General features: G+C 37.7%; 2 protein-coding genes and 1 long non-coding RNA gene across 4 annotated transcripts; 2 read left to right on the forward strand and 1 right to left on the reverse strand.

The window, feature by feature from the left end:
• Nucleotides 1-204: 204 nt before the first annotated feature.
• Nucleotides 205-3,353, forward strand: LOC122302676. Of its 2 annotated transcripts, XR_006240499.1 has the most exons (3): nucleotides 292-974; nucleotides 2,776-2,867; nucleotides 2,956-3,353. It is a non-coding gene; the product is annotated as an uncharacterized LOC122302676 (long non-coding RNA). The 2 variants fall into 2 exon arrangements; XR_006240498.1 differs by lacking the exon at nucleotides 2,956-3,353 and having other exon boundaries at nucleotides 205-974; nucleotides 2,776-2,954.
• A 1,638-nt stretch (nucleotides 3,354-4,991) lies between these two features.
• On the forward strand, nucleotides 4,992-8,536 carry LOC122302678 (alpha/beta hydrolase domain-containing protein 17B-like). The gene is made up of 5 exons (XM_043114064.1): nucleotides 4,992-5,680; nucleotides 6,698-6,734; nucleotides 6,849-7,085; nucleotides 7,192-7,239; nucleotides 7,868-8,536. The coding sequence occupies exons 1-5, from the start codon at nucleotides 5,379-5,381 to the stop codon at nucleotides 8,348-8,350; spliced, it is 1,107 nt and encodes a 368-aa protein (XP_042969998.1). The 5' UTR covers nucleotides 4,992-5,378; the 3' UTR covers nucleotides 8,351-8,536.
• Nucleotides 8,537-9,306: 770 nt separating this feature from the next.
• On the reverse strand, nucleotides 9,307-12,438 carry LOC122302677 (glycerol-3-phosphate dehydrogenase [NAD(+)]-like). The gene is made up of 11 exons (XM_043114063.1): nucleotides 12,097-12,438; nucleotides 11,775-11,851; nucleotides 11,617-11,689; nucleotides 11,270-11,487; nucleotides 11,063-11,170; nucleotides 10,722-10,785; nucleotides 10,604-10,641; nucleotides 10,387-10,507; nucleotides 10,255-10,309; nucleotides 10,124-10,172; nucleotides 9,307-9,798 (listed from the first exon to the last, which is right to left on the reverse strand). Exons 1-11 carry the CDS (start codon nucleotides 12,395-12,397, stop codon nucleotides 9,613-9,615), a joined length of 1,290 nt encoding a protein of 429 aa, XP_042969997.1. The 5' UTR covers nucleotides 12,398-12,438; the 3' UTR covers nucleotides 9,307-9,612.
• Nucleotides 12,439-14,360: the final 1,922 nt, after the last annotated feature.

Consider the following 14,360-nt stretch of genomic DNA (forward strand, 5'->3'; position numbering starts at 1 on the left):
GGTCCCATTGAATATAGAAAAATTTTTTATAATTTTTTTTTATTCATTCCGTACAACCGACTGCACGCCGACTGCATTTACCGACTATACGTAACAAAGCCCATTTAAAATATAGAGATTTAAACTTTACTTAAAAAAAAAAAAAAAAAAAAAAAAAAAAAAAAAAAAACAATATTTTTCTACCACAATTCCAAACCCTTTTATCTTTCTCGTAAAATTGGAACTTAGGAGCTAGCGGCTTTTCCTCAGTGGTGGATCGTCGGTCTTATGATTTTGGTCTATAGTTGGATCCTGCAGCGCGGGGGGGGGGGGGGGGCGGGCGATTCTGTGTTTGACAAATTACAGTCTAGTTTGTAGTTTCCTTTTGTTTGTTTGTTTGTTTAAAATTAGGTAAAAGCCAAGTTCCTCGAATATTTTTTTATGATCATAGAAAAGGATAATCAGATCCCTATTAACAAACATCTCCTTAAAGCGACGGCATCCCCTGATCGGAACATCACATCTCAATTCACCTTCAACCCCCCACCCCCACTGGGGGTGACCCCTCGGCGGCATTCCTGCCTCGACTTCAATGGCTTCAGGGTTCCTCAAGCTCCTCAGAAAATCGCCAGCCGCAAGATTCATCGCCGCTTTGCAAAATCCACAAGCCCCGAATCCTACAGCATCTCTTATATTTTCCCAGACCTGTCTCATCGAACCCACCGATCCAACTCCGTTTCTGGGTTCACACAAAGCAGAGAACTTGACCCATTCCGAGTTTTCAAGGATTTACCCAAGCTTCCCATTTGCGTTTTACTTAAACCCGTTTTGCTCAACTTTGTCGGTCCCGTCTGAGGCAGAGGACGCGGCGCTTGGTGATTGCGGGACCGTCTGGGCAGATAGTGTGAAGAAGAAGAGGAAGAGAAAGATGAACAAGCACAAGTACCAGAAACTGAGGAAGCGTCTCGGGAGGCAGACTTAGGTGCCATTTTTAGGTGAGACTTGATGATGTTTTGCGGACAGTATCAGATTCGCTAACTTGTTTAATTTGAAATTTAGTGTTTTGATGCTGAAAACGACTACTTTGTCCTTCTTTTAGGCTAAATATTGGAAGAGATTGGTTGATTTTGTATTCTTACATTTTTCTTTTTTTGATCGGTAAAATATGAGAAATTTGGACCATTTCTCGATATGTGCGTGTCATCCTTGCGCAGGCTTTCTGGTAATATAACCTGTCTAATTTTAAGCTGTTTTGAAGTATATTGCTATTTTTTTTTATTGTGGAATAGGATACATCTATCCGGGTTTATATTGATGTATGTATGAATGTATATGCATGGGGCTTTTGGATTGTAGCATATGTTTGTTTGGAAATTATGAACTTGGCTTTACTGATCAGTTGATCTAAAGGCTGATTTTGTTGTAGATTAGAACTAGACCTTTAGGGGTAGAGACCCTTGCATTTCTCGTCCTGTATGCTGCACTTTAGCATGTCTGCTTATGGTGAACTGTTAATTTTTTCTGCTTTTAGCATGGACGTGATTTATTTGTCAATAACAAGTGCACGACTAGGATAATATATTGGGATGTGAGTATTGCATAATGTGACCGTGGAATTATTTCTGCTGGCTTAGGTGTAGTTTTGAACGCTAATGGCAGGAATCTGAGTATTTATGTTTGAGAAGCCTTGTTTTCTATGAAAAAGTCATCTCCTTTATTTGTTACACTTTTCTGTTTGCCTTTTGATGTGGACTGTTGATTATTTTGTGACATTCTAAGATCAAAGATTTTCGCTTATTTTCTAGTCTTTAACCTCTCTCCCATTATTAATTATTGAAATTGTGGTTCTCTGTTTTGCAAATGAGTAATTTATAATTAACTGAGAGGGGATGACAAAAACTGGGTTTTCATATGCATTTATTGGGTGTGTCTGTCCATGGAGATAGTGATGGAACATATATGTGTGTCATAAGGCATCTATATATCTAAATGTACACGTCTTTTGCATAAAACACTTAGAAGACATTGAATCAAGGTTGTGACAGTTCAAAAGATTTGTTGTGAATTAAGATCAGCCAAACAGTTGTAATATTGTAGTCCTGAAGGATTATTCAGAATGAAGATTATAGTAAGTAAGGTAGATTGTAGATCAGCCAAGAGAGGAAAAGAAAAAGGTAGGATTTTTATATTCAGCCGTGCCCCCTACTCTAGTTGGGCCACGCAGCCAATTTCATAAAAGTGAACATAATTGTAAGATTTGTTATAATTTTACCAATTTGAAGATTACAGTGGGAAGTGTAGAAAGATACAATTGCTTCTTTAGTAAGTTTGGAAAAGAGATGTAACCAATAAAAAAAAAAAAAGTAAGGCTGAGAAAAAGATGTTGAATCTTAGAATGTCAACAGTAAGATACTTTGAAGAGTTATTTGATGCCTGTCTAGGAAAAGAAGGGTGAAAACGGCCATGATACCTTGCATCTAGCGAGAAGGCAGGTCACTGAGTAGGATTTTGGGACAATTGTTCTGATTTGGAACTCTTGGAATTTCTGTCACTTATATCAGGGTATGAACATAGCTCTTTGTTCTATGTGAAATATGTTGATTCATGGCTGTGATTCTAAGGGCTATTTAGTCAGTTCAGGTTGGGAAAATGAAGATCAATGTTGCTGGGAAGAAAAGTGGCCTTGGTAGTGCCATTTTTTCTTTGATTGGTATTTGTTTGTGACTTTTCATCTTGGAAATGACTTGTTTATTGAGTAACAGAAGTCTAATTTTGTGTTTTAATTCTATTTTTCAGATATAGAAGACTACTTAATCTATGGACTGCATGTTGCAAGGGAAATGAGTTAATCTATGGACTGCATGATGTCGAGCACGCTGCCTTCTCCCGTATGCTGCATTTGAGTTTTTCTTTTTAGAAACTTTGTTTCACGTGAACATCACCAAAAATTAAAAAAAAATTAAAACTTTTCTTCAGAGCGCTCGTTTGCTCACGTTTCCCACGATCTTGGCACCACCGATCTTTGATAGAAGGGACAACCCCTCCTCGTTACTGACGGGACCCAGTCAAATTAGATCTGCTCAGTGCCGACAAGTACCGCAGCACCAAGTGCGTCTGCCTAATATTATTGGGCGCGCTTCCATATTAAACTGGGCCCAGAAAGGTTTTGACCTTTTTTCCCTTGTGTTATAGGGCACCCCCATTTGCCGTGCTAAACATTAAATATTTGCAAGAGGGTCCTTTGGCATATAGGGCACCATAGTAGATTCACACAATACGTGTAATTGGGAACAATGACGGTGCAGGTTTCTGAAATGTTAGTCTGGTGCTGATCACCCCAGATAACTAATAAAACTTTCTCACGGGTTTCCTTAGGTGGGTTAGACATAGTTCTGTCATTTGTTTTCAGAAAGTAGAACCATAGGAACCACCCATATATATATATATATATATATATCATGTGAGTCATTTTCAAACAGTTCTGCGGCCAACAGACATGTCTCATCCTCCTCCAATCCCAAAACAAGAAGATAGAGTTAAGGTGAGTGAGACCCACGGCATCTTTCTGACTTTCTCTTTCATTTGATTAAATTTTATGGACCACATGAAGACACAGGCATCCCATTATTCAGTCACCTTTAATTCTGCATCAGCTGTTATTAAGTCATTTTACCTACAAGATTAGTGCTTGTCTTGTGACCTTGATTCTAAGCACAGTCCTTAAAATAGGGTCCATGAGGTGTGGCTATTATAATGGTTTGTTGCCTTTCTCTCTCTCTCTCTCTCTGTGCACATATACATATGTATAGGGGTCCTACCTGATATTGGTAGACCAGAAAATCAAAGTGATTAGTTTTGACTAAACCACAATATAATATCAGTATGTTCAAATCTTATTTTATACATCTCTCTGCGAAACTTTTTGCTCTGGTACTGTCTTGGGATTCGAAGTATTCGTTAAGATCGGTGGTGCTATTTTCATTGGATCAATCTTTTGTTATCTGCAGCATGTCTGGTTAGGAGTTCTTCGAATAAGATCCCAATCATGTTGGTGTGCATGTGTTCATGTTTATGTCCATATTTTAAGAATGTTTTTGTTTTTGCCATCATTCGTAAGTAAAGGGTACGGGAGGATTGAAGTGAAGGAAAGAGTGTCGTATTACATTTTCAACTTGTGATTTTAGATTTATATTCTGGCACCTCAGAAATGGCCTATTATTGTCTATCATCCCTTTTGCGTTCCCTTGGAAGCATCAGTAGTGCTACCTTGCAAGCTGGATCTCTGTTTCCTAATGACTACGTGTCGCATTGGTAATGAAGCCAAGCTGGATGGAATGTCAAGAAGAGTCTCGCCACTTAGAACCCGATTACATTTTTTGTTTAATTGTGAGAAATTAAAGGAAACGTCAAAGGATTGCTATAAACCATATCTCAAAGGTCGATGGATGTGTCCTCGTTTGCATACATTCCAGCTGGCTTACAGTCACTTCACTAGGACTTTAAAAATAAATAAAGAGATGTGTTACAATGGTACATCTCCAAATAAATAACTTCCTTGGAATGCTGTTCTTGGGAGGAACAAGGCTTGTTACCATCATATCATTCCACTAAAAGTTCTCTCTCTTATATCCCTCTCAATCCTTTTGCTAACATGCCCATGCCCCTTCCCTGTTCAGCTCAACACTTCCTACACCATAACATTTGAATGTCTTTTCAAAAATCAAATGAATTCGGATCGAATTATCAACATCAATTGTAAAACAAAGAAGAAAGGGGCGAGGGGGGGGGGGGGGGGGGGGGGGGGGGGGAACTAATCCTCAAAGTATAAAAGTCCACGTGTAAGAGTCCAAAATAGACAACTTGCTTTATGCACATGACGGGTTTAACGGTACCAAAATAAGAATTAAGAAAGAAGCAAACTTGGTGTATTATTGTAATGTATGTTACGAGTTTTGAGTCCGACCCTACTTCCATCATCATTCCATGCTTAGTGTGACCCAAAGTGCAACAAAAATTAATAAAGAAAAACAAAAAAAGGAAAGGCAAGAAAGAGTAAAAGCTATCAAGCAAGCAAAGAGGTATCTCTCTCTCTCTCTCTCTCTCTGACTGTGAGTGTGGACTCTTTTAGTCTCTTTTCTCATCTTCCTCTCAAACAGCCACCGTAGAAACAAGAAGCTTTTTCTTCCTTCTCTATCTTTTTCTTATTGTAAAAAGTTCCATCTTCTGTAAAAGAGGAGAAAACAAAAAGAGATGCAAAATAGAATGTCGATCTGAACCGCTTCAGTCTTAGTGTATTAACAAAAGAAAAACGAAGATTAGAAACTTCAAGGCAGAGACAGAACTGAGAGACAGAGAGAGAGACAAGAGACAGAGAGAGAGAGAGAGACACACACACACAGATGGGTGGGGTGACGTCGTCCATGGCGGCCAAGTTTGCCTTCTTCCCTCCGAACCCACCTTCGTACAAGCTGGTCAAGGACGACCTCACGGGTCTCCTGCTTCTCAGCCCGTTTCCCCACCGCGAAAACGTCGAGGTTCTCAAATTGCCGACTCGCCGGGGCACCGAGATTGTCGCCATCTACATTCGGCACCCCATGGCCACCTCTACTCTGCTTTACTCTCACGGCAACGCTGCCGATCTGGGCCAGATGTACGAACTCTTCATTGAATTGAGCATCCACCTCCGCGTCAATCTCATGGGGTACTCTGAATTTCGCTGCTGTCTTTTTTTCCCTCTGTCTATTCAAGCAAGATTTGAACTTCTTAGTATTTTTTCTCGTTGTTTGGTTAGTTTTGGCATCTGGGTGCCGTAAAATTTTGGGCTCTCCTTGCTTTGTTCTTACTGATTTTCGAGTTTGGCTAATTGGTTTTTTTGCTAGTTCTAGGTTTAAGATGTGGTTTGCTAGGAACTTTGTGGGTGATTTTGGTTGTATCCTGCTTTGGTTTCATAAGTGCAAATTCTGTACGTTAAGCTTGGATTGTTGACAATTAGCTAAAAATTGAGATTCAGTTGGTTAGTTCGAGTTCTAGAGTGATTGATTTAGCTTCAAATCTATCAAAAAAAAATTTAGCTTCAAGATTTGATTGGAATTAAAATTTCGTATAACTTGAGTTGCGTTGTTGATATATAAATCAATTAGTAGTTTTGGTGTTGTATTTTCTTCGTTTGATCTACCTTTGCCCTCATCGAAAGTGAACACGTGCCATCTCTTTGTGAATTCCGCAATAATTCTGTGTAGCGATCGTGCGGTTTGCATTGTAGGCTGATCAATTGATCACGGCCAGAATTGGGGAGTGGGTTCTGGCTCTTTTTGATAAGTTGAACAAAAGGTGGGGGGAACAGAATGGTGGGTGGTGCATGGGAGGCAGAGCTTTGTAAATTGTGACCGTGATGAACAGTAAACTCACTCCCCTTTTGTGAACTCACACTAAACCTCCCATTTTGGACTCACGCATGTTAACTAGATAATTATGTGTTACTGCATAAATACTACCTCGTGCTTGTTGTCTGGTGTGGATAGGCAAGCCCCATGCCCAATATTGAGTACATTATGGTGTGATTGGTCCACGAGTTTCTAAGTATGGGTTTCTTATTAGATGTATTTATGATATTCTTGTTGATGAGTTATACTTTGTAAGAATGTCTTATCTGGAGACGAAGTGTCTGACAAAGCATAAAAATAGCAGCTTTCTCATACAGATGGGTAATTCTGTGCAGGTATGACTATTCTGGATATGGGCAATCATCTGGAAAGGTTTGTTGGAAATTTGAAAATTTTTCTTACAAAACTACCTTGTTCTGTAACTAATGTGGCAATAGTGGTCAATATTGAAAGTATCATCTTAAAGCATCTCTTTCCGCCTTGCAGCCTAGTGAGCAGAATACATATGCTGATATTGAAGCTGCATACAAGTGTCTTGAGGAAAGCTATGGTACTAAGCAGGAAGATATCATCCTTTATGGGCAATCTGTTGGTAGTGGCCCCACTTTGGACCTTGCAGCTCGATTGCCCCAATTAAGAGCTGTTGTTCTGCATAGTCCCATACTCTCTGGCTTAAGGGTCATGTATCCTGTAAAGCGCACATACTGGTTTGACATTTATAAGGTAATATAATTATGTTTGGATTTCCTTTCATATTTATTAGGCTTGATCAATACATTAATGAATTGTTTAATTTAATAGGATACTGCTTTCTGTTGTTTGAGTGCAGAATATTGACAAAATCCCACTGGTCAATTGTCCTGTTCTTATCATTCATGTAAGTATGCTAATCTAAATTTTTCTGTTTTATAATCGCACATGCTAAATATCATCATCATATTAATTTTAGATGTATGAGACTGGATTTTATTTCTTCTTTAATATGCTGCCTATTGTCACATCAAAATATAATTTGATACGGTGGAAGTTAACATAAATTGGGGAAATCTTGTTTGCTTGTGCTTGAGGCATTTTGATATTATTTCCTTTTTAAAATTTTTACTGCCGAGTGAATATATACAATCTTAGTTTATCACCAATTACAACTTTTGTGTCGTCCTATGGTTGTTTTTTTTTTTTTTTTATCAATCAAGTCTGATTAAAGTGGTGCTGCATGTCTTGAAGCCCCAGTAAAGAGGTTCAATTCAAAGTTAAACAAGAAGATAGTTGTCATGTTGGTGAGTACAAATTGCCAGTTTTGGAAGATTGGCAAGTTGGACATAGTTTATTAGCGATGGTCAAATAAGTAAGAAGTCACCATCAGTGAGAGGGGAAAGTAGTAATATATTTTTCGTCGTTAAAAGTCTGGTTTGCCAGATGCTCCTAAGAAAAATAAGTGAGAATTTTACCACATGCTGGTACAGATTACTTCCTTCATAATCTGACTGTTTTGTATTCTTTTGTAGGGTACTTCAGATGAAGTTGTTGATTGCTCCCATGGTAAGCAACTCTGGGAACTGTGCAAGGAGAAGTATGAACCACTGTGGCTTAAAGGAGGAAACCACTGCGATTTGGAGCTCTATCCTGAATATATTAGGCATCTCAAGAAATTTATCTCAACTGTTGAGAAGTCTCCTTCCCAAAGATACAGTTCCAGGAGAAGCACAGACCAGTTTGAGCAGCCTAGGAAGAGTACTGATTTTTATGAAGTTTCAAGGAAGAGCACTGATCGGAGAGAGAAACCAAGGAAGAGCACTGATAGGCCTGAAAAAATGAAAAATCTGTCCACCAATGTTGATAAGCTAGAAAAATTAAGAATCTCATTTGACCATGTGGAAAGGTCTAGGAGAAGTGTCGATTGCCACGAGAAGTCTCGAAAAAGCATCGACCACCAGCTGGAAAGAGCACGAAAGAGTGTTGATCGGCTGGATAGAATACGAACTGGATGATTTTTCATATAAACCAGTTGTAAAATTCATTCACGGGTTTGGTATTGTGGGGGATTTATTTGGGTTTTTCTTTCTCTAAAAGCATGGTTTTACAGCTGTGTAGCTTGGCTTATGGCAGTTCTATATAACTATGGTATGAAAATGAGAATGGGTATGGTGTTACAATGGAATTCTGTTTTTTAATTACCTAGTGAGTAGTTCAGTACCTCTATTTTCCTTACTCTTCATTTTTTTCAGTCATTATACCAACCATTTTAGCATAGATTTTCCTTCAGTCAATCGTACCCATAATGTCAAAAGAATATCCATTTGCTAGCCTACTTATTGATACGCCAAAGTCCAAACACATGGAAGCCTGTCTTGGATCTGATTTGTTTATACATTGACTTGTAAAATAGTACGACTCATAAAATATGCCTAAAAGCAGGATTTCCAACTTTCTATAAGATCTCCAAGAAATTGCATATCGTGGCTCTCAAGGCTAAGCCGGAACAACCAGCAAGAGCTTTCTTCTGATTAAGGCTAAGTCATGAAGTGTGAAAGCTTCACATAATCATTTTAAAAAATAGTAGGGTTTATTATTAAAAAATTAATTTTTTTTTTTCATATGGGTCTTGTATTCATTTTTTTCAAAAAAATTAAACAGTGCTTACACACTACTGTAAATATAATTTCTCTTTATCAAATCAGTTTTTGGGGTCACAGCTTCCTTGTCCCAACGCACCAACCTCCCTTAATTCCCCCTCAACGGGCGCTTCCAAAACCTCTATTTATTCCATTCGTGCTTCACTTGGCGCAATTTCCCTGTCAGGTCAGTGAACTTGGTCAAAAAATACCCTGAATTGGTTAATAAGATTCACCTATTCACTAAAATGTTGGAGCTTAATCAAGAAAGCAAATTAATCCCACTTGTGTTATTGTATGATTTGTATGGTATACCATTGAGGAATTTGACATTTCGTGACAACACATTCTGCATGACATATAATCAGTACAATTCACGTGTACCAGACAGTGGAACAAAAAAGAAAAGAAAAGTACATGATAGAAAATTTGGAAGTGGTTAATTCTACTCTTCAATGGAAACAGCCTGAAGCTCCTTGACATTCTGATCCCAAACTGAAACAGTGAAGCCTTTTGTTGCCCCGGCATAATCTTTTAGCTTGTTCAAGTTTCACCCCCTTTCGAGCTTGATGTATAACTGAACAAAACTTCTGTTATAAATTCTGTTTGTGAAATATATTGTTGAATACAACGTACAGTCAGCAGTATTGGGTGGCAGAGCCATCTAGTAGAGACAATCTGGCTCTGCGCTCACTATGTTCGACTATGGCTGATGGTGGAAGATGACCAATGCAAATCTCATGCACCGTTGCAAAAAGCGGAAACAACTCTAGCCATCCACGGTGACTTAAAACCTCATAAACCTCCCTAGCTGTTGAGACACCCTTTGAGAAACAAATAAAAACAGATCAGTAGAAGAAAAGTAGAAAGTATTCACAATTCAAATAACAATTTTTTAATAAGCTGATCCAAATAGCTATACTTAATTTGTTCTCTGGCAGTCTTCTTCCTGTAGTTTTTTTTATGGGTGCTTAATTGTTAGTGTCCGTAGATTATGCATGTTAAAAATGTTACAATTATCTAGTTCAAGTGCATTAATCCTAAAAATGTTATAATTATCTAGCTCAAGTGTTCAACTCATTAAACCTTTTTCTCTTGTATTTATCAGAGGAATTCAGCACTTTATTATGGTTATTTTCAAATATAAACCTGTAATTTCTGGCCCTGCAGCATCTCTGCTTCAAGCTCATCAAATGACCTGCAGCCAAGTAAGAACAAGGTCACACGTAGATATTTTTTATTATAAGATGACAACTAGGCATTAAAATGGCAAGATTAACCTTTTCCCTCCATTCTTTGCAAAAGCTTCTGCAACTTTTCTGTTTCTTCCGCCCACTGCCATACATGTTTGGTTATATTAAAAGCAAAATTATGCTGTAAGGAGAATTAAAGGAATCTATCAGCTTCCTTACAGCAAGTTGTGATCAGGTCGGCTACACCACAGCTCTCAAAGAAGGTGGTATCCTTAACAGATGAAAACAACAACTTGGAAAATGCCTTCATCTCTCTCAGACCAATTCTCATGATTGCGGCCTAAGCAAAAATAAACAGCCAAGCTGAGATGAATGGTGAAGCAAAGGAGAATTAGCTTAAATAGCTTCTAGATAAGTCAGTATTGTTTTCACTCACTTTTGTGTTATTACCCATCTCTAAGCCATCCACAAAACCTGCACCGTAAGTGATTAAGCTCTCCATTACTCATTAAATTTGTTAAAGGAAAATAAATGAGCTATGTTTACATACTAACCTGCTGCTAAGGCCACAACATTTTTCAGGGTACCGCATAGTTCTACCCCTTCCACATCTTGAACCTATTAATAAAATAAAAAATAAAAATAAAATTACAAAAAAAGCATGCTTTAGATATTGAATCGATGTATACCTATCCATACCCGATATAAAAAATGGCACTTTGACTTTAATGTTTCTGCCATGTTATAATATATTAGTCTTAGAGATCATTCAAAGAGAATTCCTTTATTCATGTCAAGGTTTCTTCAATGATTGAAATTACAGTTCTTTATATCCCTTATTAAATATTTAAGAACTTAATGGTTATTGACTGAACAATGTGTCTATTGCACCCACAGCTGTGACCAGGAAATAGGGAGTACTAAACAGTTGAACCCATTTATTTGCAATCTGCCTGTTCTCTCTGTATCCAACTGTTGCTTCGCTGAACTTCTCCATGGCAATCTGCAAAGTAGCCTCTAGTTTCAGGAAAAGCCAATGACCAATGTAATGGCATGTGAAATTTGAATCCCATGAAGAGTTATTGATAACTTCATTAATTACCTCGTTGGCGATGTTGGCCCCCATTAGGACACAACAATTAATCCCCAATTGCTGGGAGATGAGAGAAGAGATCATGCAGGGGCCTTCCATTTTGACCTCCATTCCTTTTATAAGGGAAATAGCCTCCACATTACTCTTTATTTTCCCAACAAGCTTCCTACATATTCCCTCCATAAATTGATGCGGGGTGACAAAAACCAACATGTTCGCATCCTTCACTGTATAATGCCCCCATCCGGACAACAAACCAGGTGATCAATCGAAAACCAAAAATCAAACTGTAGACGTTAATGAATATGACATTATCGTAAAATACGACACTGTAAAAAGCAACAAACTCATCGTACCTGCATTTTCAAGGTCTGGATCCGCAACAACATTTTTTCCGAGCTTGACACCAGGGAGATATTTAACATTTTCCTGTTAAAGAAACTAAAATATTTCAATCGAGAAATACTGAAACACAGATAATATTTACGCCATGCAGGTCATTTGATTTATTTACATTGATACTGTTGATGACATCTGTGAGCTTCGCACCACTTGTTAATGTTTCCTCGTACACCCACATCCTCACTTCATCTGAATTTCATAGGAAAATTAAATTCAAACTTGATTACGTCAAACACCCATTTATGGTCGGTGACGAAAGTATCAAAGGAAAAAGAAATCGAAATTCTCTACATCAAGTCGTACGCTATTTGGAAAATCAATTCACCGTGCCAATTACATTTATCCGATATTGTTTAGAAGCACGTTGCATTATTAGAAAACGAAACAACATATTAAAACAGAAACAATCAGCAAGAAAGAGAAAGCGCAAATACCATGGAAAGAGCCGAGCCTAAGGGTGTTGGAGGCAAGGAGCTTTGCAGCCACACTGCCCCAGTTTCCGCTACCGACGACAGTGACTTTGGATTTGTGAGCAACCCCATCGCTGGAGAAGTCGTTGCTGCGTGGCGCAGACGCTTCCACTTGTGGTCGTTCTTGGGGTTCCATTGCTGGAGACATGGAGCGAGAGACAGACGAGAATGATACGTGGAAGCGCGGAGGAGGGATTGAATTATGAAGGCGAAGCGCGAGTATAAGAGGAGAAGAGGGAGTCATTGGGGCGGAGAAGCCATACATGCTCCGTTAAAAACAATGTGTGTCATATTAAATCTTGGCGATCTCATCCACGTTTTTGTGTCTGTCTCTCTTACGTGAGGTGTCTCCCTTCTCTTTTTTTCGGTCAAAATAGAATTAACTAATTCCTCGGTTGATTATAAAATTCACATTAAATGAGATGAGGTATTGTGTTAAAAATTAAATAAAATATTATATTAAAATATTATATTTATTTAAAAATTTAAAAAATTAAATTATTTATTATATTTTATAAAAATATTTAAAAAATTATAATAATTATATAAAATAAGACGAAATATAATAGTTTAATTTCACGTAACCATATCAACAACTAACATTAAATTGTGAGTAATTATATTGTTACTTAATATTGTTTACTATAACACTAGAAATATAATGATGTAAGTGTAGTTACAAGGGTTACAGAATTGGAAAGGTGCAAGGAAGTAGATAGTTTGAGATTCTCTCACCTAAAAGATTGGAGTAAAGAAGGCTACGGTATGGGTTAGCGTGAAATTCTCCCGCATCTAAGGAGTAAAGAGAATAATGTATTCTCCGTCAACGGGTGTATGAAGCTCTTAAATTTGAAATGAATGAATGAGCCGGCGGAGTCATTGTGAGGGCGGTAGAGCTGGACGCTATGTCTGCTCTCTCTCTTTCCCTTTCCATATATCTATGTCGACTTATGCACATTTCCTTCAGAAATGGATCGCCAAATTAACACGTAGGATTCCCATGTTTCCTTCCAACCATCGAGGTACCCATTTTAAGGTATATTGAATTTGTAGAGATGATTCTAAAAGATTTAGTATTAATCAAAAGATTTAAAATGATCTAATCTCGTATAATCATTATAATTTTTTCAAACTCTCATATAAAATATAATAAATAATTTAATTTTTTCATATCTTAAAATAAAAATTATATTATAACAATATTTTATTAAACTTTCAACATCTCATCTGAACTGTGTAATCAAACGAGTCTTATTTTTATCTTTTTTTTGTAAGATCTAGTTTGAGAATCAGGTGTATTGGGGGGAAGAAAACAATAAAAATCTTCATGGACCACACCGGGAGAAAAGCAAATCTTAAAGGTGAGCCGAAATTTGAGCTTGTAAATTCGCCTACGCACGCAAAAATAAGTTTGGTCTAAGCTACCAGATTAGTTTGGTTTCGGTAAAAAGAGGCAATGCCTCGAGCCCAAAAAAAGGACCTTTAGTGGACAAGCATTTCTTTGATGTCTACCTACAACAACATGCTCTACAATATACCTGCATTATATCCCAAAAAAATAGTTATTTTTCTGGTACACCTTGTGCCCAGCCGCACATGGCTGGATCCATGAAAAGAAATTTTCCTCCCAGAGTCACCCAAACGTGGCGTCTTTTCACTTCAGCAAGTTGAAACGTTTAAGATTATTTTAACATATATTAAGCGACAACATAGGTAACAGAGCAGTAAAAGATTATAAAAGACCGTCCAGAGGAGATGTTCTATTATAATTAGGCATAGTATTTGGTACCACAAAAAAGTAATGCAATCCCAATCTGCACTGTGGCTTTTGGAACATGGGCAACAACGTACAACTGTTTATCCCTGTGCAGCCAAGCCACTGTGCCCAGGAGGAGGACGAGAGATCAATTTCACTCCCATTTGCTTTATTGCTCAAGCAAATTCCATAATGGTGCTCATAAAGACGCATACAAAGTGGTACATTTCTATCTTTCGGCATTTGTCGGTTAAATTAACAAATAGATTTTAGGTACTAAAGTATACTAGTGAATAAGACTTGCAATATCTAGCCTCTAGCTTAGTCAAATTGAATGATGCAAGATTTGAATAATGAAATTAGCTGGTCGTATACTGGCTCAAGTCATGAGAATTGACAACAATAAACTGTGCGAAAATGACGCAATCTGGACCCGTATTACCCATTTTTAACCATCCAGCGTCATGTTTAT

Source organism: Carya illinoinensis, chromosome 3, assembly GCF_018687715.1.
Source record: "Carya illinoinensis cultivar Pawnee chromosome 3, C.illinoinensisPawnee_v1, whole genome shotgun sequence".
NCBI classification, from domain to species: Eukaryota; Viridiplantae; Streptophyta; class Magnoliopsida; order Fagales; family Juglandaceae; genus Carya; species Carya illinoinensis.